Here is a 27,157-nt window from a genome sequence, read left to right as displayed (position 1 = left end):
CATGTGTAGCTCGACAGAGAGAGGAAAGAGAGAGATGGGGAGAGAGGGAAAAGAAGCGGGGGGGAGAACAGGAGAGGGGAGAGCAGAAGAGTAAAGATAACAGTTAGGCATGGTCTCAGTTACATAATGTATAACTCAGGGTCTATATCCTAACTTACATCTCGCATTCGCGTTCATACACACCAGACTGCATTACCCACAATGCATCTCCCGCACTGGACTACACTTCCGTAAACAGCGGTCATAAATCAACGTCTCTCTCCCGCTACAATGTTTTATCTGAAAATTAGCAACAAACATCGCTAATTACACTCGTATGAGCGCAAACTAACAGAATCACTGCTGTAAAGTAAAACAAACAAACAAATGACCCAGCACCTCACCTCTGAAAAGATTTGCAACAGAGTTTCTTCGGAGAGCAGAGTGTGTGTCTATCGCCTTAATTTCTGTGTGCGTGCGTGTGTTTGTAAATGGGGGTTTCACACACACTCACACACACACACAGCCGGCACAGTGTTAAATTACGCGCGCGCGCGCACACGCACACACACACACACACACACACATAATAGGTGTTCCCCTGATCAGTTTCCCTACGTTTCCCCGGTCGCGCGCAGATTCGAATCATGACGTCACTCGCTACCAAACGCTGAGAAGGCGAACGAGTATGGCAAGCCGTTTTAACATTTAATGGCTAAATTTGACTATCCGGAATGAACATTACAGATATCAACAACATATTTTTGACTAGTTGTAATTACATTCTTACGAGTCAAAATGACAGTTAGAGATATCTGTAATTCAGTTTCGGATAGTCACAATAAAAGTTAGGGATATCTGCAATTAAGTTTTAAAGAGTCAAAACTGAATTACGGATATCAGCAAAGACGTCACTAAAACTGATGTTCGACTCGTCGCACATTCTAAATTACAATTACAGATATCTATAACTGAGTTTTGCCTAGGCAGAATTAAAGTTAAAGATATCTTAAACGTAATTTTGACTCGTCAGCATTGTTGTGTCCGACGTTGCTCATGAAAGGCTTCCCATTGGATATTTGCCCAGCAGACAAATTATTTGAACAGGTATCAGAAGAAATGGCGGTCGCTGTTGTAGATAAAATAATTAGAAAATGTCATGAAATAGAACGCGTACACAACCAAGGCATTTGTGGGGAACGAGAGCTTCGTTCACTCCAGAGTTGTGGGAGAAATTTACGTCGCATTGAACATTTATTGTCTCCAGACACATTTGATGACCTACAACGGAGTCTGGATGCTCTCAGGACACTGATGTCTGAAGTTTTGTTAGCTAAAAATGGAAGGTTTTCAGCCCCTCGAATTCTTTCCGGTGAGTTTATTGTGCTTTGTAAAACACGATTTAATAATTAATATTAATAATTTAGCAATTGATATAAATAATTAGCATAGTAACTACGGAAAAGAAATAACAGACGTTACGGAGCGCTCAGTTCGCGTGTAGTGTCTTTTTTTTCTTACTGTGAATGAAGCGTGTATTAAAATTGACCCAAACAAATGAGAATGTGGATGTAAAAGAACTTGATAAAAAAAAAAACGGACAGCTATGAATTCTGTCGCTAGGAGTACATGAATGCCGTGGCGGAATGATAAATGCAAATAAGCAGTTAAGTATAAGAAGCTGTTGTGGATCAGGGTTACATGTTCTTATGAGTCCAAGTATATGGAAATTCATGTGAAATTCACTTTAATGCTTGCTTGTGGTTTACAGTGAAAAGTGTAATTTTTGATAAACCATGAATATTTAAAAAAGTCTATTTTGTTTCAGGACGAAAAGGGCGACCAGCCATTCAGGTAACCAGGGACAAAATAGATTTTCTTATGAAGCAAGGTAACACAGTTAAGCGAATTGCAAAAATTTTGGGATGCTCCTCCTCATTTTTATATAAGAGGGCGAAGTTGCTTGGTATACCAGTGAGGAGCAGATTTTCAGCAATAGAAAATGAAGAACTCGAACACCATGTGCGAAGACTTCAAGACCAGCACCCAAATTCCGGATATGAGGTAAGCAAACACTTGCTGCATTGGGGTTTATTTTTTACTGCTAAGCAGATTAAATTGTATTATTAGCAACTGACATTATTATTATTATTATTCTAGATGATGAGAGCATTGCTACATGCGGATGGACACCTGGTTCCGCGACGTAGGGTGCGGGAGATGTTGGCTCAGGTAAACCCAGCAGCTACTGCTAGGAGATGGAGCAGCACTGTGGCAAGACGGGTGTATCATGCACCATACCCCAACAGCCTGTGGCATATAGATGGAAATATGCGCCTCATAAGGTGAATTCATCCTGACAAACAATCCATGACCTCTGTACTGTAATAATATAGTCAAGGCTATACTGTCAGGCTTTCAAGACTTTGCCATGCAGTAGACACTAAATCAGTTCTACTGACAATTATTTGGCAATGCAGTCGGATAAAAATTAACCTATGCAGTGGACGTCTTTATTGGCCATTAACTATTTCATTAGTGTGCTTGAGTGTAAACCTAATGTACAACCTTGGCAGCCTGTTTTGTTTGTCTAGATTATGAATTAGATTATGTAGGTTGCAACTCAAATATTTCTTGTGGTAGAGTACTAAAAAACACAGTGATGACATCTAACACAGTATTGTCATAACACCTTGTAACTGATTGTTGCCTTTATTTATTTGTTGTTTCACACTTTAAATAGTTACTTGTCCAATAACTGCAAGTATGTGTTCTGTCTTTGTATTCACCATTTTAGATGGGGTTTCGTAGTTCATGGAGCCATAGATGGACATTCTCGGCTGATCACTTTTCTGAATTGCAACACTGACAACCGTGCCAACACTGTGCTGTCTCAGTTTCTTAAAGCCACGTGCCTGTATGGACTACCATCCAGAGTCCGATCAGATCATGGTGTTGAGAACTTTCAGGTGGCCTTATTTATGAATCTTCTGCAGGGTATTGAGCACCGCAGTTTCATTACAGGGGAATCAGTCCACAACCAGAGAATCGAACGTCTTTGGAGGGATGTGTTTTTGCATGTGCTGCAATCCTTTTACAGCATGTTCTACTCGCTTGAAGACTCACAGCTTCTGGATCTCAATAATGACATCCACAAACTTTCTCTTCACATAGTTTTTCTTCCAGAGATTCAAAAATGCCTTGACCGCTTTAGGGAGGCCTGGAACAACCATGCTTTGCGTACAGAAAACAGCCGGACACCCACTCAAATCTGGACGGAAAGCATGCTCTTAAATATGGCAGTGGACAGTGCAGCAATCAACAATGTGTTTGGGGAAACTCCCTACAGACCACAAAATTTGGAGGCAGTTCTAACACAGCATGGAATTGACTCTTTACCCACTAATAATGATGCTGATCTCCCTGCTTTAATGCTAGGGCAATCTCAAATTAGTCTCAGTCAACACCAACAGGAGTCAATCTCTCATGCTATTGATCACATTTCAGATTTGAAGATAAAGTATCTAACATGCTGTGCAGAAATTTCAAATGTAATTGAAACCTAAAACATACACAATACAGAACAGAATAAACCAATTTAATGTAATATACATTTGACAGAGTTAAAGAGTTAACATCTAAACAAACAGTTCTTTTACTAATATAAATCTTGTTTTTTTTTCCCCAGGAAGTATGAATACATACATTCCAAAGAGTTAAACTCTACAGTGCTTGGTGAAACCTACTGCCTTCCTTTGTTTAACACAGCATCATTAAAAATAGCAGATTACCTTGCTTGATTATATATTTTTTGTGTGTATTTACATGTGTATATTTTTTATTGTTTGGAAAATGTGTAATTGCTATCCTTACTTGTGAACAAATGTGTTTAGGAATCATTATTTGTTTAATATGAAGTAAGAGAACTCATGTTACAATCCTACAGTTGTTTTTTCTTTCATTTTGGGTTTAAAAGGAATGTCTATGCCACCCGGTGACAGATACTCCCTTTCATGGACATATATCCATCGTTTTTGTGGCAGTTACTTCAGGGGTCGGTTGCAAGCTGAAGGCCCAATTATCATTCCTAAACTATGGGTAATTTCAGAATGCCAGTTAGCCTAATCTACAAATTTTTGGACTGTCTATCTATACAGGATAGGGACCTTACAAGGGATCTTTGTACCAAAACAATAAGAAATAACTTAATGGGGGAGTACCCGGTCATTTTTGAAATTTTATGTCAAAAACTATTACATACTAATGGGTAATACTGTCAGATGTATGTTGGCAAAAGAAAACTTGACAGTCAAGCAGTAGACTGTTGAGTTAAACAAACTTCAAAGTCAAGGCTGAAACAATCCATTTATTGAATTCTACACACTCCAGATGAGTACCTCATGTAAACAGTGCAGAATTCTGCAAAATTGTTAACATTATAAAAACATTGTCAAACTCAGCAAAGTGCAAAACACTGATTAACAATTTTCTAAATAAAGTGCTCTATTTCACAAACTTTTGAGGTGACAGTAAACAGTGTGGAACACTAACAACGAGTGAAAAAGCACAGTTGTGTTGAACTATTACAGTTGTAGACTGTTCACGCAACCCCAAAACCAGGAGCCTGAATAATTCCCTCAATCATATATTTCTTGAAGGTGTCATAATCATTATGTATGGGTAGGCGGAGGATTATGTGGCAGGTATTTGCCTCTTCAAAGATTTTATTGACTTCGTGGAGGAACTGAATTTGGGGACGGTGTGGAAATCCCAGGGGAGGCACTGTTGATGCTCCAGATGTAAACTCCAATACCTGTTCAAGGGTAATTGGACTGCATTCTCCTTCTGCAACACAAGGCACAACGTTGTGAGTATACAAAGCCCAGAAAAGTAATTTATGCCTCTTAAACATTTTAATACGTAGTCTTATAATTTTTTTTTACAGGTCTAATAAATGACAAATATCAAAATAAATCTTGAAATTGTTCCACAAGTATTTCAAAATAAATTAAAAATAAAGTCATTCTTAGTAGGCCTTGTTTCATTCTACCTACACAACTAAAAAGCAGTGATGGCCCTCACTCCTCAATGGAGTAGGAGATGGAAGTGAAACAGTCAATGGATTATTAAATTAATTTCCAAATACTTTGATAATTTAATCCATTGGGCATGAAAGTAAAAGAAAATCTTTGATCTCAGCTTCTTAACCCTGTAAAGCCCACTGTTGCAGAATTACAACATCACTTTTAACAATTCTAAAAAAAGGCCAGCAAATGTTTTTTTTTCCTCAAAACCACATTTACATATTTAATGGGTCCTATTGTTTGTACTCATGATGCTATTGGATGGAAAAAGTGTTTATAGGTCTGGTCATCTTGCCGTGAACTTACTCTACTTGCAAACTTCGCATTGAGCTGATCTCCTGTTTTTGCACGCCTGGATTTGTCAAGATTTAAGTAAGTAAAATCTCTAAAATATTTTTTTCTATGTTTATTACAATGTCTAGAACATATACATATTTAGTTATTTTAGAAAACATTGATAAAATTTGATTTAGAGGTTATTATGTCTATGTTGTAATTCTACAACGTTGGGTCAGAGTGGTAGCCTGTTGCATTGTTTAGGGACAGGTGTGCATGGTCTTGAATGTGAACCTGTTAGTGCTCTGGGGGGATGCATGTGTCCCTTTTAGTATGATAAGTAGACTATAATAGGCCAATTAGACAGCATTGTTTGAATGTAGTGGAATTTTGATCAGCATTTGCATTGAAATGGTTATACTTTGATGGATAATACTTAGCTCTCTACCCTTGATACATGGTCTACCACCCTGTCTATTCTTTGTTTATCTGCTACAATAAAAGACCTATATGTGTTATTCACATATTTAATTACATTTTTCCAAACCTTTTCAGTTTCAGAATGCCACCAATACAGAAAGGTCATCTATTCAGTGTGCAGGATGTGATTGCTGCAGTCCAAAATGGAGAGAGTGATTTTGGAATGGACTTGGATGACACTGATGCAAGTGATTTAGAGAATGAGGATGTACGTGAAATGGACAAAGAAAACCACCAACCCATTGACTGCCCAGCTAATGATGATGTGGACATCACGCCCCAACCAAAAAAACACACAGTGCCCCGTGACAGGTTTCGTTGGTTGAAAAAGGAGTTTATCAGTCCTAATACAGATTTTTCTGGTTCAGAAATCACCAATGATGCCACCTCCCTTCTGACCCCACTGGAGTACTTCCAAAAGTTTGTGACGGAAGATATGATTGAGACTCTGACAAGAAACACAAATGAGTACAGCTTGCAAAAAAATGGAACATCTGTAAACACCAATAATAAGGAAATTGAGATGATGCTTGGCATGTACCTGAAGATGGGCCTAATGCAAATGTCTGGAGTCCGTATGTATTGGGAGACAGACACACGGTACACCCCTGTTTCTGATGTGATGTCCCGGAACAGATTCCAATCTCTGTTGACTTCATTACACTTTATAAACAATTTAACTGTGACATGCAGACTGTGACATCAAACAATTTAACTGTGACATGCAGACTGTGACATCAGACAATTTAACTGTGACATCGCTGCAGACACTGCAACAATGGATACACAAACACACTGTGTAGCAAGTGCAATGTTCGTCTGTGCTTCTCAGATGAAAAGAACTGTCTTAGGGATTATCACTGCAAATAAACACATTTATTCAAACCACACTGAATGTGACCAAATAATTATTTCCAAAAATGTTATTAATAAATGCTTATTCATAAAAAATATGATTGTTGTGTGATTATTACTTATGATATATACTGCTATGGGGCTAAATAAGTGAACAACCCTGCAAATAAATGCTTAAATGTTCTGTATACCAGTTCAGGCAAAGTGAGTACAAATACAGACATTCTGCTCACAACTAGGCCCAACGTTGCAATATTACAACATTTCCCTAAAAACTTACTAAAAAATAAAAAATGTGAAAAATCTTTAATTCCTACATCAGAGGCCTCCTAAAACAATATCTGAGAGGTCAAAAAATTTTTTGCTCGTTTTTTTCTATATTTGGGTCTTACAGGGTTAAAATGTTTTTTGATTTCTTTACTTCTTTATTACAGTAAACTAAATATCTTTGAGTAGTGGCAAAATGACTTTCTTTTTGGACTGAACAACAAAATTACCTCAAAATCACTGTATTTAAGTACATGACATTACTAATACAATAAATAGTATACCTTCAATATCAATTAACCAGTCACGCCAAAAACAAATTGTCATGTTCTCCACAACTCTTCTGCTGCTGCCCTGCACAGAGAAGTCAACTTCAAATAAAGTGCATAGGTCCTTCGCCTGAAGTGGCCTCTCCTCATTTACAAACATGTTGTAGAATATTGCTGGATTCCTTCTCAACTCGTCCAGTAAGCTCAAGGTTCTTAACCCCTCAAGAAACCTGTAAAATGCGTTATGTAATGTGTCAGTTGTCCTGTGGTAATGACCGTTTTATTTATCTGACCAAAGACAAGTGGGTGAAATTGCTTACTGGTCCAGGGCAGTCTGCATCCTTCCATTGACAAAGAAGTCTGCAGCAGACTGGACAAGGGAGTCCTTCTCCTCCAGGCTGGAGACATGTCTCAAGGCACCTATAATGCTGAGACTGTCTGCTGCCTCTGGCACTGTTCGCCTCCTGGGTGGTCATTGCTTCCTTTATCTGAGAAAGAGAATGAGAGATGCACTTTACAACATTGTGAAGTAGAGCCCAGAAGCCCTGGCTTTTAAGAATCTTGTACAGTATATAGATGAACATAGCTCTCCACAATAAATTGAATGGGTAGATTAAGATGAACAAGAAGTTGTCAACTTCTTATTCATATTAATTTACCCTTTAATTAATTGTGGAGAGCTATGCTTATGTTTATACAAGATTCTTGCAGCTTGAAGGATGTTCACAGAACAGACTATACATTCAATGTGTAACACCTTTAATCTCCCACTTACTTTGATTAATTGTTCCCTGAAGGTATGGTCACCAACTTCATCTACCATGGTAGGAGGTGTTGGTAATCCACAGATCTTCTGAAAAAGCCTTTCGGAGAAAAAGTGTGGACCAACTCCTCCATGAACAACACACACAGCTATCATTTTTCCCACGACTGTGTACAGTTTTGTCTGCAAAGCTAAAATGAAAAATAATGCAGTAAAACATTTTATTTAAGAATTCTTACAACAATGCATGTTTTAAACAATGTAGTGATGAGTGTTAGCAGTTTCTGTGACAAAAGAATAAAAACAGACAATAAAACAAGAAAATTAGTTAAGGCAAGATTAGGTTTTTAAAAACAAGTTTCCAAGAACAACTTACAAGGGAATTCTGCAAATTGAGAGAAAACAGTCAAGAATGTGGGCTTACTTACCTTGAGTATCAAGGCACAACTGCCGGTTCTTCTCATGGCCCTCAAAGACGTTTGACTCATGGATGGCCCTCATCAACAGCCTTAAGTATTCTCTTGTTGGGCCACCTTCATCAACTGCCCCTTCAGCATTGTCGTCTTCATCCACAAACACAACGTCTAACTTTGCTTCAGGGTTAAAGTGCCTACGTTTGAATGCCCGCAAGCTACCCAGGAAAATGTTATTCCTACATACATTTATTTGCTTGCTTGTTGGGCAGGAGCTTCCATCAACTTTGCTGACTAGTTTTTTCAGTATGGTCTGTAGATCAATCCTGTAATTAAAGACGTTTGCATTTAGTCATGTCAAATGTTCCATATAATCATAGCAAATTTAATCACCTGATTAAAGGGTAACAAATGAGCATCACACCAACTGTGACTTTGAGAATAGCGGTACAATCATACAAAAATATATACATAAGGCAAGTTTAATGAGAAAAATCATACTCATTCACAGGTCCTTTGAGGTCATGTAGTGATTGGGGAGACAGATTTTGTGAAACTGGCTCCTCTTGTTCATCAAGAATAATGATTGGTTCCTGGGCAGGTGAAGCAGTGAGTGGTTCTTCATCTTGAAAAAACAGGGTTTCTGAACCCTGTGACTGGTGACTGGTGACTGGTGGCTGGCTGGAGTGAACAGGAAGTAATGGCTGGGTGGAGGATTCAGGCAGTGGTGGCAGAATAGAAGGCACAGAGAACCTTGGTTCAGTGGAACACAGTGTGAGCAGTGGCTGGCTGGAGGGAACAGCCATTGGTGGCTGGATGGTGGACTCAGGCAGCAATGGCTGACCAGGAGATGCATGTTGAAGGGCATACATGCCATCACTTTCTTGATGTGAGAGAATGTCCTTATTTGACGACAAACATGCACAATATGTGAGCTTACATGAATCAAACATGCATTCTGTTTTCATGTAACACAGAAAATAAAATACAACATACAGTTACATTTACCTGTACATCCTGATGTGATAACCAAAGTACATATAGAGTTGAAGGTGCCTTTATGCCATGATCCAGTATTGACCCTGAGGAGCTGCTCTTAATTGATTTTGATGAAGTAGCTTCTTGGACCTCAAAAATTTCACTCGCCATGTCTTCTTGTCCAACAAAGTCAAACAAATCCTAAAAACAGACATTTTGTTATACCGGCCAACTTTAACAATCCACTGAATCACCATGAAGACCACTGATATTTTGTCAAGCTGAAAAACTCACCTGAATTGACTCAGACAAGTTGAATTTCCTCATGCTGATGTGTCCATCTGGATATTTAAATTTTAACAATGCCCCATCTGACGGTTCATCACACATAGCCATTCGCTGACGTCTTGTCTCAATAGCCTGAAATGCGATTTGGTTCAGTAAAAAAATTCTACTGTTAGTTCAATAAACTTATATAACAAAAACCTTTTGACGCTTTTCCTCAGAGGCCTGATAAGCCAGTTTCTTCAGCTCCTGTTGACAGAACAGATGTTAAAAAAAAAAAAAAAGGAATTTTTGCTTTTTGTAAGTGCATGGAAAACATACATGAAAAACTTCGAGAATATTACCTTTTCCTCATCCACTAACAAACTTTCTTTATACTCCTGGTCTTGCTGGGCACGTATTGCTCGCCATTCTTGAAGAGCCTTGAGAAGTAAATTGTGGAAAAGAGATTTATCACAAATCATGACAAAATAGTACACACACACAAAAGGTTTATTTAATTAAACTTTTCTGTACCATGTCAAAATGAGTTACCTGATCTGAAACCATATTTAGAGCTTGAGTATTCTCAGCCAAAACTGTCACATTTTGTACCGAAGCAACTGAGAAATTCTGGAATGAATTCTGGGATATAGCACAAGATGTGGAGGTCACCTGGTAATATACAAATTATTTTTGCTTCAGTTAATTGGGGTTAAATAGAATTTTTCAAAATAATCTCTTTTGGTGGTAAAAGGACTGTCTACCTTTTTACAGCAGCCAAAACTTACCTGAAAAATGATGCTTACCACTTATCAACATAAAATGCACAATGGACATGTCTAAAATGGGTAGATAGCAATCATTTTAATATTGTTTACCTCAATGGTTCTCAGCTCTGATACTGGAGGACCACTGCACTGCACATTTTGGTGCCTTCTCAGCTACCAGCACACCTGATTTAACTAATCAACTAACTAACAGCATTTTCTTAATTGATGCAGGTGTGGTACAGAAGGGAAAACACTAAAATAGCCGAGGCAATCCTCCAGGAATAAGGCTGAGAACCACTGGTTTACCTGATCTGAAACTACATTTTCCTCAGTCACTTGTGAGATCTCCTCTATAGCTGCAACTGTGGAGAGTGGTGGAAATGAATTCTGCGGTTTGGCAGAGGGTGGTGATGTTATCTGATGGTAAACAGGGACACTTTTTAACTTTAAAAGACATGTGACACAGAGAACAATAACATTACTAAAAATTATATAAATCCCTATGTACATATTTCCATACCTGTAAGACAGTAGCTCGTGGCACAATGTAAAGTCTGCTTTTGCCAACTGATGTTTTTAGCTCTTTTACAGAACTAACTTGTAATTTCTGTATTTTGCGTCCTTTGCCTGCCCTTGCCAATTCAAAGCCTACCAAATTTAAACTGATATGAGGATAACTTTGGCAAACAAAGTTGTTTAATTCAGATAAACTCCATTTTATGTCAATCTTTGACTTTGTATGTCCAGGCTTCATAGACTCATGCACAGGTTTTCCTAAAAGTAGAAATGGAACGCATCAGTATGATCAGTTTCAAGTGGCAGAGTAACACATTCCTAGCTTTCAATTATATAGAGACCCACAGAATAGTGGACAAGCCATAAAATAAGTTTATTTTCTTAATAAGCTTTCCCCACAATTACCTAATCCATGTTTGGCGAGTTCAGCAAGTGCTGATGTAGCAGGCAGAATCTCACTATCAGGCCCTGGAAGAAGGAAGAGGTTTGCATGCCAAATAGGTTCTTCCCTGCGGCCACCAGACCCGCCTGCAAACAAACGCAAAGCTGTTAATTAGCTAAAATGTTTCCAGCATAAAAAGTATTTGCATTACGTTCGCGTTACTATACCCACCCCTGCAACGAACATAACTTAGTTCATCTTTGCTTAATATCTTTTTTATTTGGTTAAAGCAAGAATATGTACATTAGGCCAGGTCATTAGCCTATTACTTACAAGGATGCAACAACCGTTAAAACAATGGAACTAACCCCGAAGTCGTTGAACTTGACGGCGAAATAGTCGTCTTGTTGAAGTCAGTAAATTCTCATCGTTTCTTGCTGACAGCTCCTGTCTTGCACGGGCTGCAGCGTTAAAAATCCGGTCAAAAACTACACGTTGTTCCTCCTGCTGTTCCGACATGCTTAATGTACAAAAACAAAGTTAGTCTATCTCTGGGTTGAACAGTAGCCGCTCCCGCCAATATCAAACCCGTCCTCCTATTTGCCGTAACTTCTAACACAATTACAGATATCTGCAACGTTATTTTGCCTAGTCAAAACTCTATATTCAAGATATCTGTAATTACAATTTGACTGGGAGGAATGAAAGTTAAAGATATCTCTCATTTGAGATATCTCTAATCAAAATTCATTTAAAGATATCTATAATTTGATAACAGATATCTGATTCTAAATTATGTCTATTCACAATTCCTGTTAGAGATATCTACAATTTCATTCTGACTAGTGACCATACCAGTTCAAGATATCTATAATCCAGTTTGACTAGTTAAAATAGAATTTAAGATATCTAAAAAGGATATTATAGATATCTTTAATTGAGGGGAGTTGATGATATCTTGAATTGGAATTGTGACTAGTCAGAATTAAATTGTAGATATCTCTAACAGGAATTATGGATAGTTATAATTTACTTGTAGATATCCACATTGTAAAATGTGGATGTCTACAACTGAGTTAAAGATATCTGTAAAGGGAAGCTAGATAGATATGAATGGGAAAAGTGACGTCATTCGTCCTAGGAAGAACGACGTTGTGGATATCTGGAATGGTCGTTGTTGATAGGAGGAATGCCATTGTGGATATCTGAAATTTTCATTTTGCCTAGGAAGAACTGAATTACGGATATCTGTAATACATATCCAGACTTGCCATTAAATGTTAAAACGGCTTGCCATAAACGAGGATTTTAACAGTTTTTCTCTCGTTTTAAAGTGTTTTTACGAACTTTGTGAATTAAACAGATAACCTATAGAAAATAATCGAGTGTCTTTTCGCTTTTTTTGTATATTTGAAGATAATTCAGACGTTTTAAGCCGCTGCAAAAAGCTGGTTTGCTGGGCGAGTACTGACATCACGACTACTGTTATTACACGTACATGAGCTGTGTGATAATAGATGTGATACTGATTGAATCTAAATATATTTAAGGTTATACTTTGTAATTTATTATACTTAAGGGTAGTGTGTCTACTCGTGATAACCACCATACTCTTTTTTTTTACCCACTCAAACATCCAGTTCTATGGTGTACAAACACACAGGTACAGCGATTATAGGACACCAAACTCATAGTTATTCATCTTATTCACATCTATCTATCTATCTATCTATCTATCTATCTATCTATCTATCTATCTATCTATCTATCTATCTATCTATTTCAGCACCCACATATGATGGGGAAACATGATATCCTGAAATCCATGATATACTGTATGGATATCCATGATAAAACAGACATACATAATTGGCACAGCACTTATTATAATAGCATTTTTACATTAAATGATGTATCTGAATTGGTTATTTTTCTTTAATTTCACAAAATACGAAAACTTGAAGTTTATTACAAATGTTAACTGGGTAAATTGATTTCCAGGAGTCTCTTGTTAAAAATAGTGTTTTTAAAAAAACATCATCTCACTGTATTACCTAAGCACACATGTCTCTAAGGCAATTTCAGACATCCCTGATACTTCCACAGCCAGTAGGAGGACGGAAACCGATTTTTCTGATGCCCAGGAAAATATGTTTCCCGTACCTAAATTAAAAGACAGTGTTTTTGAAACATTTTGTGCATATTGTGTTACCTGTGCCCCATGTATACATGTCTTTGAGGCAATTTCAGACATCAGAGTAAAGTATTCTAGGTTCTGATGTGATGTGATTAATTTATCATCTGTATCACTTAAATTGTCTGGTTTTAAAGCCTGATTTTTTTGCCTAATATTTATGATTTTGTTATTGAAAAAGTCCATGAAATCCTCACTACTGTATGTTGTTGTTGTGGAGATTTCTGCAGTGGCCCTTTTTTTAGTTAATTTAGCTATGGTATGAAATAAAAATCTAGGATTATTTTTGTTATTTTCTATAAGAGTGGAGAGATACATTGACCTAGCAGCACTGAGAGCTCTTCTATAGTTTAGGATGCTCTCCTTCCATGCTATTTGGAAAACTAACAATTTAGTTTGACGCCATTTGCGTTCTAATTTCCGAGCGGTTTGTTTTAGAGTTCGTGTGTGATTGTTATACCAAGGAGCGAGTTTTTTATCTCTAATCATTTTTCTTTTAACTGGAGCTACATTATCTAAGCTATGACGAAGTGTTGACTCTAGATATTCAGTCGCTTGATCGAGTTCTGTGGAATCAAATGGCGATCCAATCAAAGTTGATAACTCTGGAAGATTATCGATAAAGCTCTGTGTGGTATTTGATGTGAATGTACGTTAAAGGCGGTAGCGCGGTGCTGTGCGTACATTATTACTATGAGACACTTTAATCGCAAGACAGTGATCTGATATAACTTCAGACTGTGGAATTGTAATTATGTTTCTTATACTTAATCCGAAGGATAATATTAAGTCCAAAGTGTGACCTGCTTTATGAGTGGGTCCTACTACACACTGATTTACTCCTACTGAGTCGAGTATGGACATAAATGCTGTTCTCAGAGGGTCTTCTGGATTCTCAAAATGAATATTAAAATCTCCAGCAATTAACGCTTTGTCTACGGAAACGACAAGGTTTGAATGGTCAATAGCAGCTGGTGCAACAGCAGGAGCGTTGTTCCTCTCGCACGCTCCTGCACTCCAAACGTGGAACTACTGTCCATCATGTGTCCTCCTTTTTATTTACCTCGGAAATTTACATCGGTAATAATCAGCACCGTTTATATCCTGCCTTAAGTGGACACGGAGGCTGCCTTATGCGAGCTGCATGAGGCACTCACACAGCACCAGACACAACACCGTGACGCTGCGCTTATTGTGGCGATGGACTTTAACAGTGCCAACCTTAAAACGCGAAGCGCCAAACTTTCATCAGCATATCACCTGTCCCACCAGGGGCAAAAGGACACTGTACCACTGCTAAACTACAGTCAAGGACGGCTACAGGGCACAATCTCGTCCACCGTTTGGTAAATCTGACCATGCCGCTATCTTCCTCATGCCAAAATACAAACAAAGGCAGAAACAGGAAGTGCGGGTTCAGAGGGAGGTCGCGCGCTGGACGGACCAATCAGTGGCCGCGTTACAGGATGCACTTGATTGCAAATTCAAATTCAAATTTTATTTGTCACATACACAAACATACACAGTACGAAATGTAGTGAAATGCATTATACGACTGCCATTGACCCTAAAAGAGAATTAAATTTTACAAATAAGAAATAAATGTGAATAAAAGAAATACAATAGAAATTAAATTAAAAAAATTAAATTAAACTAGGAAAAATAGAACTAAAAATAAAAATAGAAATGTGCTAGGAAAAAATAGAACTAAAAATAAAAATAGAAATATGATGTACAAAATAGAAATATACTGTGCAAATTGAAATATACTGTACGGTGTGTGCAAATATGCATAGAACAAAGTGTCTTAGTGCAGAGGTTATTAAAGTGTCTTTGTGCACTGGTCCAGGATGTAAACGTAAAACTGTAAAATGTAGTGTAGTTGTGAAGGTAGGTGTGCAAAGTTATTAAAGTGTCTTTGTGCAATGGTCCAGGATGTAACGTACGACATGTAGTGTATATATGAAGGAAGGTGAGCGTGTAATTGTCCATAGTGTTCATGGATGTAAGAAGATTGATAGATTTGACCAATTATGAAAATATTGTGTAGTTCTGCATAGTGGTGTGGTTGTGGTTGAGAGACCTTATCGCCTGCGGGAAGAAGCTCCTCCTCAGTCTCTCTGTGTTGGCCTTCAAGGAGCGGAATCGCTTCCCAGATCGCAACAGAGTAAACAGTCCGTTATTGGGGTGGCTGAGGTCCTTCATGATCTTCCTGGCCTTGGTCAAGCACCGCTTGCTGTAAATCGATTGCAGGTCAGGGAGCTCGATGCGGATGATGCGCTCAGCTGATCGCACCACCCTCTGTAGAGCTCGTCTGTCCTGCATGGTGCTGTTCCCGAACCAGGTCGTGATATTTCCCGTCAGGATGCTCTCGATGGTGCAGGAGTAGAAATTCCTGAGCACCTTGGAGGGCAGTCTAAAGTCTCTCAAGCGTCTGAGGTGGTAGAGACGCTGCCGGGCCTTTTTTACCACGGTGTTGATGTGACAGGACCATGCCAGGTCCTGCGTGATGTGAACACCGAGGTATCTGAAGCTGTCCACTCTCTCCACTGGGCTCCTGTTGATGACGGGGGTCTGGTAGTTCCTCACCTGCTTTGTACTAAAGTCCACTATCAGCTCCTTTGTCTTACTGACGTTCAGGAGGAGATTGTTTCTCTGGCACCAGTTCTCCAGATTTCCAACCTCCTCCAGGTAGGCCGTCTCATCGTTGTTCGTGATCAGGCCCACCACAACAGTGTCGTCAGCAAACTTGATGATGGTGGTGGAGCTGGTAGTGGCCACGCAGTCGTGGGTGTACAGAGAGTACAGCAGGGGGCTCAGAACACAACCCTGGGGGGCTCCAGTGCTGAGAGTGAGGGAGGCTGAGACATGTCCGCCCATCCTTACTGCCTGTGGTCTGCCAGTTAGGAAGTTGGAGATCCACTGACACATAGATGAGCTGAGTCCCAGGTGCTCCAGCTTGGTGGTAAGTGTGGAGGGAATTATGGTATTAAATGCAGAACTGTAGTCGATGAAGAGCATTTTCACATAATTCCCCCTCCGAGTGTCCAGGTGAGTGAGAGATGTATGGAGGAGATGAGAGATTGCATCGTCCGTGGAACGGTTTGGACGATAAGCAAACTGTAGTGGGTCGAGTGTGTCTGGTAGTGAAGAGATGATGAAGTCTCTGACCAGGCGTTCAAAGCACTTCATCACTACTGAAGTGAGGGCTACAGGGCGATAATCATTGAGGGAAGCAGGATGAGGTTTCTTTGGGACAGGAACAATAATGGACTCTTTGAAGCATGTGGGGATCACCGACTGAGATAAAGAGATGTTGAATATCTCAGTAAACACAGGTGCTAGCTGGTCTGCGCAGGCTCTGAGAATACGGCCTGAGATGCCGTCTGGTCCTGCTGCTTTCCTGGTGTTCACTCTCTTGAAGGCTCTCCTCACGTCATGCTCGGTGATGATGAACGCGCTTCCGGTGCTGGCAGTGACTTCCTGTCTGCAGCCGTTAGCGCCGCTAGCATTAGCATCGCTAGCGTCCTTAGCTGCAGCCTCGAAGCGAGCATAGAAAGTGTTCAGCTCATCTGCCAGAGACACGTCTACGTTTATCATACCGGATGTTGGTGCTTTATAATCCGTTATTGTCCTTAATCCCTGCCACAGGCTCCTAGAGTCACTCTGTTGGAGTTGTGACTCTAGTTTCCTCCCGTAGCGCTGCTTCGCCTCTTTCACCGCCTTCCGGACGCTGTATGACGCAGCCTTGTACGGTTCCATGTCCCCCGACGCGAGTCCCGTGTTGTAGGCAGTGGTGCGAGATCTCAGAGCGTCGCGGATGGTTTTATCCACCCACGGCTTCTGGTTGGGAAACGTTTTAATAGTCTTTTTTTCTACGGTATCGTCCGCTAATTTCCTGATGAATCCCACAACCGCTTCCGTAAACACGCTGACGTCACCATCGGAGCTGTTTCTGAACATGTCCCAGTCTGCGTCATCGAGTGCGTCCTGTAACGCGGCCACCGATTGGTCCGTCCAGCGCGCGACCTCCCTCTGAACCGGAACTTCCTGTTTCAGCCTTTGTTTGTATTTTGGCATGAGGAAGATGGCGGCGTGGTCGGATTTACCAAACGGTGGACAAGATTGTGCCTTGTAGCCGTCCTTGACCGTTGTATAGCAGTGGTCCAGTGTCCTTTCGCCCCTGGTGGGGCAAGTGATGTGCTGATAAAAGTTTGGCGCTGCACGTTTGAGGTTGGCACTGTTAAAGTCCCCTGCCACAATAAGCGCAGCGTCCCGGTGTTGTGTTTGGTGCTGTGTGAGTGCCTCATGCAGCTCGCATAAGGCAGTGTCCGTGTCCGCTTGTGGTGGAATATAAACGGCGCTGATTATGACCGATGTAAACTCCCGAGGAAGGTGAAAAGGAGGACACAGTATGGACAGTAGTTCCAGGTTTGGTGTGCAGGAGCGTGTGAGTGGAACAACGCTCGCGCTGTTGCACCAGCTGCTGTTCACCATTAAACACACGCCGCCTCCCCTTGACTTCCCCGAGTCTTGTGTCCTGTCCATGCGGTGAACCGAGAAGAACTCGGCCGGCTGGATGGCGTGGTCCGGCACCGCTGGGTTCAGCCATGTCTCGGTGAAGCAGAGGAGATTGCAGTCCCGAATGTCTCTCTGGAACTTTATCCTGGCCCTGAGGTCATCGAGCTTGTTTTCCAGTGACTGGACGTTGGCGAGTTTCCCTCGGGGCCGCCGCTTCGCGTCGCGTCCTTTGTTGTTCCTCAGGATCTCACTCGGCCAGCTCGGATCCGGAGTTAAAAACGTTGAATTGTGAGTACATTGTATACCAATAGAAACAAGAGTGTCTCTATCATAACTAATGTACCCCATGGAGGTAATTTTGCCGGTTTTAAAACGCTGTAAACTAACTTAAAGAACAAAAACAAAGAAAAGGTGGTCGGAGAAGTCGTGACGGCAGCCGACCTCACCGGCGCCATCTTGGTGAGAGGAACCATGTTCACGTTTTGCCTTAGCAAAACAGCAAAGAAGTTTAGAGAGCAGCCTCTGCAACCATCTATGGGCAATGCTGCAAAATACAGTGAGAAAGATGAAATAAACCTATAAATCATAAACAAGACAACTTTTCATACTCCATCGTCAACCAGAAGCTGATTCCTTGACTTCTGCATTCAAACATGCGGTGGAACATCACAAAAGAATTTTTCAGTATCTGTGAAAATGAACTTCAGCTCAGAACTTGTAGCCTTCATTTTGGCACCCAGCTCAGTGCTTTGCCTCAACAACACAACCATGTGCAGAGACGTCTAGTAAACAGGAAATCCCAGGAGAGGATCGTGTGGTAACACGATGTCTCGGATTTGTAGGACCTTACACCACTAAACGTTCAATCTATGGGTGATAAGAAGATACCTTATTTAATATTTTATCTAGCGCTTACTCTAGTGTGTATATAATGAGGTCTCCATGCTACAGTGCTATCCAAGCAGTGTCTACTGCAACAATCATCTGTTGGTGCGAAAGCTATCCCTTTCTTGCCTTTCTTACAGCCAGAGTTGAATAACTTTGCAAGTCAGACAGGGTTCTGTGGCAAATTCCATGGTGAAATCAAGGCATTCTCTCGACGCTGTTGACAGCTTGTGGGATCAGCACCTGCCATAGTTGTTTGCATTTGGTGGAATTTGATTAGTAGCAACAGAAAAGCATCTGCCTAATGAACTCGAGCATCCATGAGTCTTGGAGAGCCTGAAAAAAAACAACACCCTGGTTGGCTCTGTGGCGCAATGGATAGCGCATTGGACTTCTAGACTCAGCTGTGGAGCTATTCAAAGGTTGTGGGTTCGAGTCCCACCAGAGTCACTAACTTGTTACCTTCTTTTCATCCACACCCCATGTCTAAAATGAAATCTTTGGTCAGGAATCCCTGTTCAAGATGCACTTTCCTACTGTATGTGCCATATTTGATTGAATGACTTGTCAGATGAATTTAAGAAATATCATTGTTTTCCACATGTTTCTGCCCATTTGTCCCAAATCAAGGCCTCAGCTCAACTCCAGCTTCAACAAAAGGTTACGACATTGATTCACGCAATCCTTATGGGACAAAGAGCCAAAGTCCACAACAGCAATCTGATGAAGGCTTGCTTGCTTTTAGATGTGCATGGCATGTGGATTTTAATTCCTCTCCCCTGACTGTTGTGATATGCTTGTTAGGACTATGGCTGGAGATCAGCCATAACCTTGTTTGCTGTGGCTTGCACCTGTCTTGTAAACAGGAGATCCCGGGTTGGAATCCCAGCAGTGCTTGTTGTGAGTTTCATCTCTTGGTGCACCAGACAAGGTCTGGGTCCAACTGCATGAGGAACTCAAGGCTTAAGTGCTTGTGGGCTCAGGTTGTGGCAGGGTATCTTGCTTTCAGCCAGGATTTCTGCTCAGTTTTCATGTGTTTTCCACAGGTAGACATCTGTCCATGGAGCTCAAGCAAGGTAGCTCTATTCCTCCCACAGAAGTGAACGAACACTGGCATTTTGATTTGCAAGAATTGAATCATTTTCTGAGTAGCCGTGGAACATTTGCCTGATGTTTGCTTCCACACAAGTGTGACTTTTTATATGTGGGACGTTTCACTCTACCGACTTACATTTGGTCACATTTATATGAAGACAATGGCTGTCAATAAGCTAGTATATATATACATATATATACATATTTTTTTGCTGTAAACTGTATGCCAGTTGCAAATATATAACATACCTTGTGTTTGAAGTTTGTTCATTTTTGCAAGCCTGAAATCTACTGCAACAGGCATGATCTTTGGCTGCAATGAACTTGGAACAACCTGAGTTGAAATACCATGACTGGCAGTTTTGTTGTGCTCTGTGAAGCATGGTATGGCACTGTGGGACTTCATTCATGGTCTTATCATGCTGCATGCCAATGGAAACAATCTTAGCTTGATAGTCAAGTTCCTGTGCCGGAGCATCTCAGATACGAGTGGAAGGTTCTATGGCTGTGGCGCTGTGGCTTAGTTGGTTAAAGTGCCTGTCTAGTAAACAGGAGATCCTGGGTTCGAATCCCAGCAGTGCCTCTCACTGTGCGCTTCTGTTGCTATGCAGGTCAGACTGGTTTCTGTGGAAAAAAAATAATCTTTGCTTTATGTCGGACCCTTAACAGCTCATGGGTTAAAGTCACACAATGCCCAAGCTTTCTGATTAGCCAAGTTTACAGTCTTGTGCATCCTTAGGTCATTAGCTATATTGCAAATTATACATGGCCCAATTGCCCAACATTGCACTACACACTGCACTTCAATTTATATAAATATATGTATACATAAAAATACATTACTGAAAGCTCCCTTGTGCCCATTTTCTAGGAAAGCATACAGTGATAAGTTGCTGAAAGCTACTACTATCCGATGTGGATGTCTTTGTCTGATCCAGAGTAGACGATCCATTTGATCAGAGAAGAATGTTGAAAAAGTGTGTGTGCAAAACTGTAGAAAATGTGAAGAACGGTGTCGGCTGCAAAAGAATAACGACCGAGTTGGCTGTATTTCTCAGTCGGTAGCGCACTAGTCTTTTAATCTCAGGGTCTGTGGCTTCAGTCCCTGTTTGTAAATGAAATAGACTTGAAAATGAGTCATGTGGTCTCCTTGTCCAGAAGGCCAACCTTGGTCGATAATGCTGATCTTTTTAAAGGAATTCACATCCCATGGGCATAAAAGACATTCATTCATCCAAAAGATAAGACTTTAGAAGCAGGGCTGTTCAGAAGAGTGATCCTGGTAACAACTTTCACTGTATGTGAAGGTCAGAATCCTCTTGTTAGGGAAGAGAATGTTGAAAACATGGCAGTTAAACAGAAATCTTAACAGTTCGATTGATCTCACAAGTGCTTGGTTTCTTCAAATGTGGCAAACAATGGACGAGCATTGGGAAAGGATGGGTAAAACTGCTTTTTGTGAGGGATGGCACAACTTCCAGAGCCTGGATAGCTCAGTCGGGAGAGCATCAGACTTTTAATCTGAGGGTCCAGGGTTCAAGTCCCTGTTCAGGCGTTACCTTCTATTGGTCCTTAGGAAAAAAGAGCATTTGGCACAAGTTGTTCGAAGCGATTAAGAGGGCTAGCTTGGATTAAGGAATTCTCAAGGGCAGAAAATTGGAAATTGCAGACTACTTGCCAAGGATTTCCACAATTTCCAACTTACTCTTAGGAGATTGTCTTATGCTCAGGAAGGCGCAAGATGGCGCCAGTGAGGTCGGCTGCCGTCACGATGTCCAGTCACTGGAGAACAAACTCGATGACCTCAGGGCCAGGATAAAGTTCCAGAGAGACATTCGGGACTGCAATCTCCTCTGCTTTACCGAGAAATGGCTGAACCCTTAGGGAAGTCAAGGGGAGGCGGCGTGTGTTTAATGGTCAATAGCAGCTGGTGCAACAGAAGGAGCGTTGTTCCTCTCGCACGCTCCTGCACTCCAAACGTGGAACTACTGTCCATCATGTGTCCTCCTTTTTATTTACCTCGGAAATGTACATCGGTAATAATCAGCACCGTTTATATCCTGCCTTAAGTGGACACGGAGGCTGCCTTATGCGAGCTGCAGCACCAGACACAACACCGTGACGCTGCGCTTATTGTGGCGGTGGACTTTAACAGTGCCAATCTTAAACGCGAAGCGCCAAACGTTCATCAGCATATCACCTGTCCCACCAGGGGCAAAAGGACACTGTACCACTGCTAAACTACAGTCAAGGACGGCTACAGGGCACAATCTCGTCCACCGTTTGGTAAATCTGACCATGCCGCTATCTTCCTCATGCCAAAATACAAACAAAGGCAGAAACAGGAAGTGCGGGTTCAGAGTAAGGTCGCGCGCTGGACGGACCAATCAGTGGCCGCGTTACAGGATAAACTTGATCACGCAGACTGGGACATGTCTTCAACCATCTATGGGCCATGCTGCAAAATACAGACAGAAAGATGAAATGAACCTATGAATCATGAACAATGACAACTTTTCATACCCAATCGTCAAAGAGAAGCTGATTCCTTGACTTCAGCAATCAAACATGTGCTGGGACATCTCAAAAGAATTTTTCAGCATCCGTAAAAAGGAAGTTCAGCTCAGAACCTGTAGCCTTCATTTTGGCACCCTGCTCCGAGCTTTGCCTCAACAACACAACCATGTCTACATCGTCCAAAAAATCGAAGAAGCAAGCGCTTGATGAAGAAAAGTCCAAACTTCTTTGCTTGCAAACAAAGCTATGCTGTGAGAGGTCAAGGTTGTTGATTCAGATCCATACACGATTTCCTAAACGCAACAAAGAGAAGGGGCTCTTGTCAGAAGTGGGATTTGAACCCACGCCTCCAGGGGAGACTGCGACCTGAACACAGCGCCTTAGACCGCTCGGCCATCCTGACACGGCAGGCTCTAGAAAAGTCACGTCTTGCACGGATTACAGGTCGCTGGCCACGCACTCATATAACCCATCGGATGTCTACAGGCAGCTTGTCATTGGAAGACAATTCAACGTTGGGAAGGGGTGACAGGATTTCTCCAACAAAGCAGCAGCTATTGAGGATAAAAAGGGGCCAGGATGTCACTATTATGTCTTCGAGAAAGCACCAACTATTAAGGGCATGAGGAAATTTGTTACAAATCACAGCCACAACACAATGAGTTGCAACATGTCTTTCTTGTGCAAGATAACAGACGTAATCGGCAGGATTCGAACCTGCGCAGGGAGACCCCAATGGATTTCTAGTCCATCGCCTTAACCACTCGGCCACGACTACACCAAGTGTGCGAACTTAGCGTGGGCCTGTGGTTAAATAAACTTTTGCCACGTCTCATTTCATGACTTGACCTCCTCCCCAAAGCAAGCCTTGGATCTTTCCAATACACGCAAGTGTATCGGTTGGCTTAAGTTCAGGATTTTTAGGCTTCAGACAGGAACCATGTTCACGTTTTACCTTAGCAAAACAGCAAAGCAGTTTAGAGAGCAGCCTCTGCAACCATCTATGGGCAATGCTGCAAAATACAGTGAGAAAGATGAAATAAACCTATAAATCATAACCAAGACAACTTTTCATACTCCATCGTCAACCAGAAGCTGATTCCTTGACTTCTGCATTCAAACATGCGGTGGAACATCTCAAAAGAATTTTTCAGTATCTGTGAAAATGAAGTTCAGCTCAGAACTTGTAGCCTTCATTTTGGCACCCAGCTCAGTGCTTTGCCTCAACAACACAACCATGTGCAGAGACGTCTAGTAAACAGGAGATCCCAGGAGAGGATCGTGTGGTAACATGATGTCTCGGATTTGTAGGACCTTACACCACTAAACGTTCAATCTATGGGTGATAAGAAGATACCTTATTTAATATGTTATCTAGCTCTTACTCTAGTGTGTATATGATGAGGTCTCCATGCTACAGTGCTATCCAAGCTGTGTCTACTGCAACAATCATCTGTTGGTGCGAAAGCTATCCCTTTCTTGCCTTTCTTACAGCCAGAGTTGAATAACTTTGCAAGTCAGACAGGGTTCTGTGGCAAATTCCATGGTGAAATCAAGGCATTCTCTCGACGCTGTTGACAGCTTGTGGGATCAGCACCTACCATAGTTGTTTGCATTTGGTGGAATTTGATTAGTAGCAACAGAAAAGCATCTGCCTAATGAACTCGAGCATCCATGAGTCTTGGAGAGCCTGAAAAAAAAAAACACCCTGGTTGGCTCTGTGGCGCAATGGATAGCGCATTGGACTTCTAGACTCAGCTGTGGAGCTATTCAAAGGTTGTGGGTTTGAGTCCCACCAGAGTCACTAACTTGTTACCTTCTTTTCAACCACACCCCATGTCTAAAATGAAATCTTTGGTCAGGAATCCCTTTTCAAGATGCACTTTCCTATGTGCCATATTTGATTGAATGACTTGTCAGCTGAATTTAAGAAATATCATTGTTTTCCACATGTTTCTGCCCATTTGTCCCAAATCAAGGCCTCAGCTCAACTCCAGCTTCAACAAAAGGTTACGACATTGATTCACGCAATCCTTATGGGACAAAGAGCCAAAGTCCACAACAGCAATCTGATGAAGGCTTGCTTGCTTTTAGATGTGCATGGCATGTGGATTTTAATTCCTCTCCCCTGACTGTTGTGATATGCTTGTTAGGACTATGGCTGGAGATCAGCCATAACCTTGTTTGCTGTGGCTTGCACCTGTCTTGTAAACAGGAGATCCCGGGTTGGAATCCCAGCAGTGCTTGTTGTGAGTTCCATCTCTTGGTGCACCAGACAAGGTCTGGGTCCAACTGCATGAGGAACTCAAGGCTTAAGTGCTTGTGGGCTCAGGTTGTGGCAGGGTATCTTGCTTTCAGCCAGGATTTCTGCTCAGTTTTCATGTGTTTTCCACAGGTAGACACCTGTCCATGGAGCTCAAGCAAGGTATCTCTATTCCTCCCACAGAAGTGAACGAACACTGGCATTTTGATTTGCAAGAATTGAATCATTTTCTGAGTAGCCGTGGAACATTTGCCTGATGTTTGCTTCCACACAAGTGTGACTTTTTATATGTGGGACGTTTCACTCTACCGACTTACATTTGGTCACATTTATATGAAGACAATGGCTGTCAATAAGCTAGTATATATGGATATATATATATATATATATATATATATATATATATATACATTTTTTTTGCTGTAAACTGTATGCCAGTTGCAAATATATAACATACCTTGTGTTTGAAGTTTGTTCATTTTTGCAAGCCTGAAATCTACTGCAACAGGCATGATCTTTGGCTGCAATGAACTTGGAACAACCTGAGTTGAAATACCATGACTGGCAGTTTTGGCGTGCTCTGTGAAGCATGGTATAGCACTGTGGGACTTCATTCATGGTCCTATCATGCTGCATGCCAATGGAGACAATCTTAGCCTGATAGTCAAGTTCCTGTGCCGGAGCATCTCAGATACGTGTTTGTGGCAGTATGCGAGAGTGGAAGGTCCTATGGCTGTGGCGCTGTGGCTTAGTTGGTTAAAGTGCCTGTCTAGTAAACAGGAGATCCTGGGTTCGAATCCCAGCAGTGCCTCTCACTGTGCACTTATGTTGCTATGCAGGTCAGACTGGTTTCTGTGGAAAAAAAGAAATCTTTGCTTTATGTCGGACCGTTAACAGCTCATGGGTTAAAGTCACACAATGCCCAAGCTTTTAGATTAGCCAAGTTTACAGTCTTGTGCATCCTTAGGTCATTAGCTATATTGCAAATTATACATGGCCCAATTGCCCAACATTGCACTACACACTGCACTTCAATTTATATAAATATATGTATACATAAAAATACATTACTGAAAGCTCCCTTGTGCCCACTTTCTAGGAAAGCATACAGTGATAAGTTGCTGAAAGCTACTACTATCCGATGTGGATGTCTTTGTCTGATCCAGAGTAGACGATCCATTTGATCAGAGAAGAATGTTGAAAAAGTGTGTGTGCAAAACTGTAGAAAATATGAAGAACGGTGTCGGCTGCAAAAGAATAACGACCGAGTTGGCTGTATTTCTCAGTCGGTAGCGCACTAGTCTTTTAATCTCAGGGTCTGTGGCTTCAGTCCCTGTTTGTAAATGAAATAGACTTGAAAATGAGTCATGTGGTCTCCTTGTCCAGAAGGCCAACCTTGGTCGATAATGCTGATCTTTTTTAAGGAATTCACATCCCATGGGCATAAAAGACATTCATTCATCCAAGATAAGACTTTAGAAGCAGGGCTGTTCAGAAGAGTGATCCTGGTAACAACTTTCACTGTATGTGAAGGTCAGAATCCTCTTGTTAGGGAAGAGAATGTTGAAAACATGGCAGTTAAACAGAAATCTTAACAGTTCGATTGATCTCACAAGTGCTTGGTTTCTTCAAATGTGGCAAACAATGGACGAGCATTGGGAAAGGATGGGTAAAACTGCTTTTTGTGAGGGATAGCACAACTTCCAGAGCCTGGATAGCTCAGTCGGTAGAGCATCAGACTTTTAATCTGAGGGTCCAGGGTTCAAGTCCCTGTTCAGGCGTTACCTTCTATTGGTGCTTAGGAAAAAAGAGCATTTGGCACAAGTTGTTCGAAGCGATTAAGAGGGCTAGCTTGGATTAAGGAATTCTCAAGGGCAGAAAATTGGAAATTGCAGACTACTTGCCAAGGATTTCCACAATTTCCAACTTACTCTTAGGAGATTGTCTTATGCTCAGGAAGGCGCAAGATGGCGCCAGTGAGGTCGGCTGCCGTCACGATGTCCAGTCACTGGAGAACAAACTCGATGACCTCAGGGCCAGGATAAAGTTCCAGAGAGACATTCGGGACTGCAATCTCCTCTGCTTTACCGAGAAATGGCTGAACCCTTAGGGAAGTCAAGGGGAGGCGGCGTGTGTTTAATGGTCAATAGCAGCTGGTGCAACAGAAGGAGCGTTGTTCCTCTCGCATGCTCCTGCACTCCAAACGTGGAACTACTGTCCATCATGTGTCCTCCTTTTTATTTACCTCGGAAATTTACATCGGTAATAATCAGCACCGTTTATATCCTGCCTTAAGTGGACACGGAGGCTGCCTTATGCGAGCTGCATGAGGCACTCACACAGCACCAGACACAACACCGTGACGCTGCGCTTATTGTGGCGG

At 41.4% G+C, this 27,157-nt stretch overlaps 2 protein-coding genes and 7 non-coding genes across 9 annotated transcripts; 5 read left to right on the top strand and 4 right to left on the bottom strand.

The window, feature by feature from the left end:
* Positions 1-4,368: 4,368 nt before the first annotated feature.
* LOC128523831 (G2/M phase-specific E3 ubiquitin-protein ligase) lies at positions 4,369-7,638 on the bottom strand. The gene is made up of 3 exons (XM_053495980.1): positions 7,531-7,638; positions 7,226-7,440; positions 4,369-4,824 (listed from the first exon to the last, which is right to left on the bottom strand). The coding sequence occupies exons 1-3, from the start codon at positions 7,548-7,550 to the stop codon at positions 4,580-4,582; spliced, it is 480 nt and encodes a 159-aa protein (XP_053351955.1). The 5' UTR covers positions 7,551-7,638; the 3' UTR covers positions 4,369-4,579.
* LOC128523992 (uncharacterized) lies at positions 7,622-11,867 on the bottom strand. The gene is made up of 14 exons (XM_053496254.1): positions 11,668-11,867; positions 11,323-11,445; positions 10,922-11,175; positions 10,708-10,818; positions 10,184-10,303; positions 9,994-10,071; positions 9,851-9,898; positions 9,659-9,784; positions 9,395-9,565; positions 8,888-9,288; positions 8,402-8,712; positions 7,986-8,164; positions 7,663-7,698; positions 7,622-7,630 (listed from the first exon to the last, which is right to left on the bottom strand). The coding sequence occupies exons 1-14, from the start codon at positions 11,816-11,818 to the stop codon at positions 7,622-7,624; spliced, it is 2,118 nt and encodes a 705-aa protein (XP_053352229.1). The 5' UTR covers positions 11,819-11,867.
* Positions 11,868-19,259: 7,392 nt separating this feature from the next.
* Positions 19,260-19,349, top strand: trnar-ucu (transfer RNA arginine (anticodon UCU)). Its single transcript is given in 2 exon segments — positions 19,260-19,296; positions 19,314-19,349. It is a non-coding gene; the product is annotated as a tRNA-Arg (tRNA).
* Positions 19,350-20,503: 1,154 nt separating this feature from the next.
* On the top strand, positions 20,504-20,577 carry trnat-agu (transfer RNA threonine (anticodon AGU)). The gene has a single exon. It is a non-coding gene; the product is annotated as a tRNA-Thr (tRNA).
* Positions 20,578-21,476: 899 nt separating this feature from the next.
* On the top strand, positions 21,477-21,549 carry trnak-uuu (transfer RNA lysine (anticodon UUU)). The gene has a single exon. It is a non-coding gene; the product is annotated as a tRNA-Lys (tRNA).
* Positions 21,550-22,831: 1,282 nt separating this feature from the next.
* trnal-cag (transfer RNA leucine (anticodon CAG)) lies at positions 22,832-22,914 on the bottom strand. The gene has a single exon. It is a non-coding gene; the product is annotated as a tRNA-Leu (tRNA).
* A 293-nt stretch (positions 22,915-23,207) lies between these two features.
* On the bottom strand, positions 23,208-23,289 carry trnas-aga (transfer RNA serine (anticodon AGA)). Its single transcript has one exon. It is a non-coding gene; the product is annotated as a tRNA-Ser (tRNA).
* Positions 23,290-25,511: 2,222 nt separating this feature from the next.
* On the top strand, positions 25,512-25,585 carry trnat-agu (transfer RNA threonine (anticodon AGU)). The gene has a single exon. It is a non-coding gene; the product is annotated as a tRNA-Thr (tRNA).
* Positions 25,586-26,482: 897 nt separating this feature from the next.
* Positions 26,483-26,555, top strand: trnak-uuu (transfer RNA lysine (anticodon UUU)). Its single transcript has one exon. It is a non-coding gene; the product is annotated as a tRNA-Lys (tRNA).
* The last annotated feature ends 602 nt before the right edge of the window (positions 26,556-27,157 follow it).

Source organism: Clarias gariepinus, chromosome 5 (assembly GCF_024256425.1).
Source record: "Clarias gariepinus isolate MV-2021 ecotype Netherlands chromosome 5, CGAR_prim_01v2, whole genome shotgun sequence".
Lineage (NCBI taxonomy): Eukaryota > Metazoa > Chordata > Actinopteri > Siluriformes > Clariidae > Clarias > Clarias gariepinus.
Note: the sequence above shows the minus strand (reverse complement) of the source record. Positions and strands in the feature narration are given on the sequence as shown.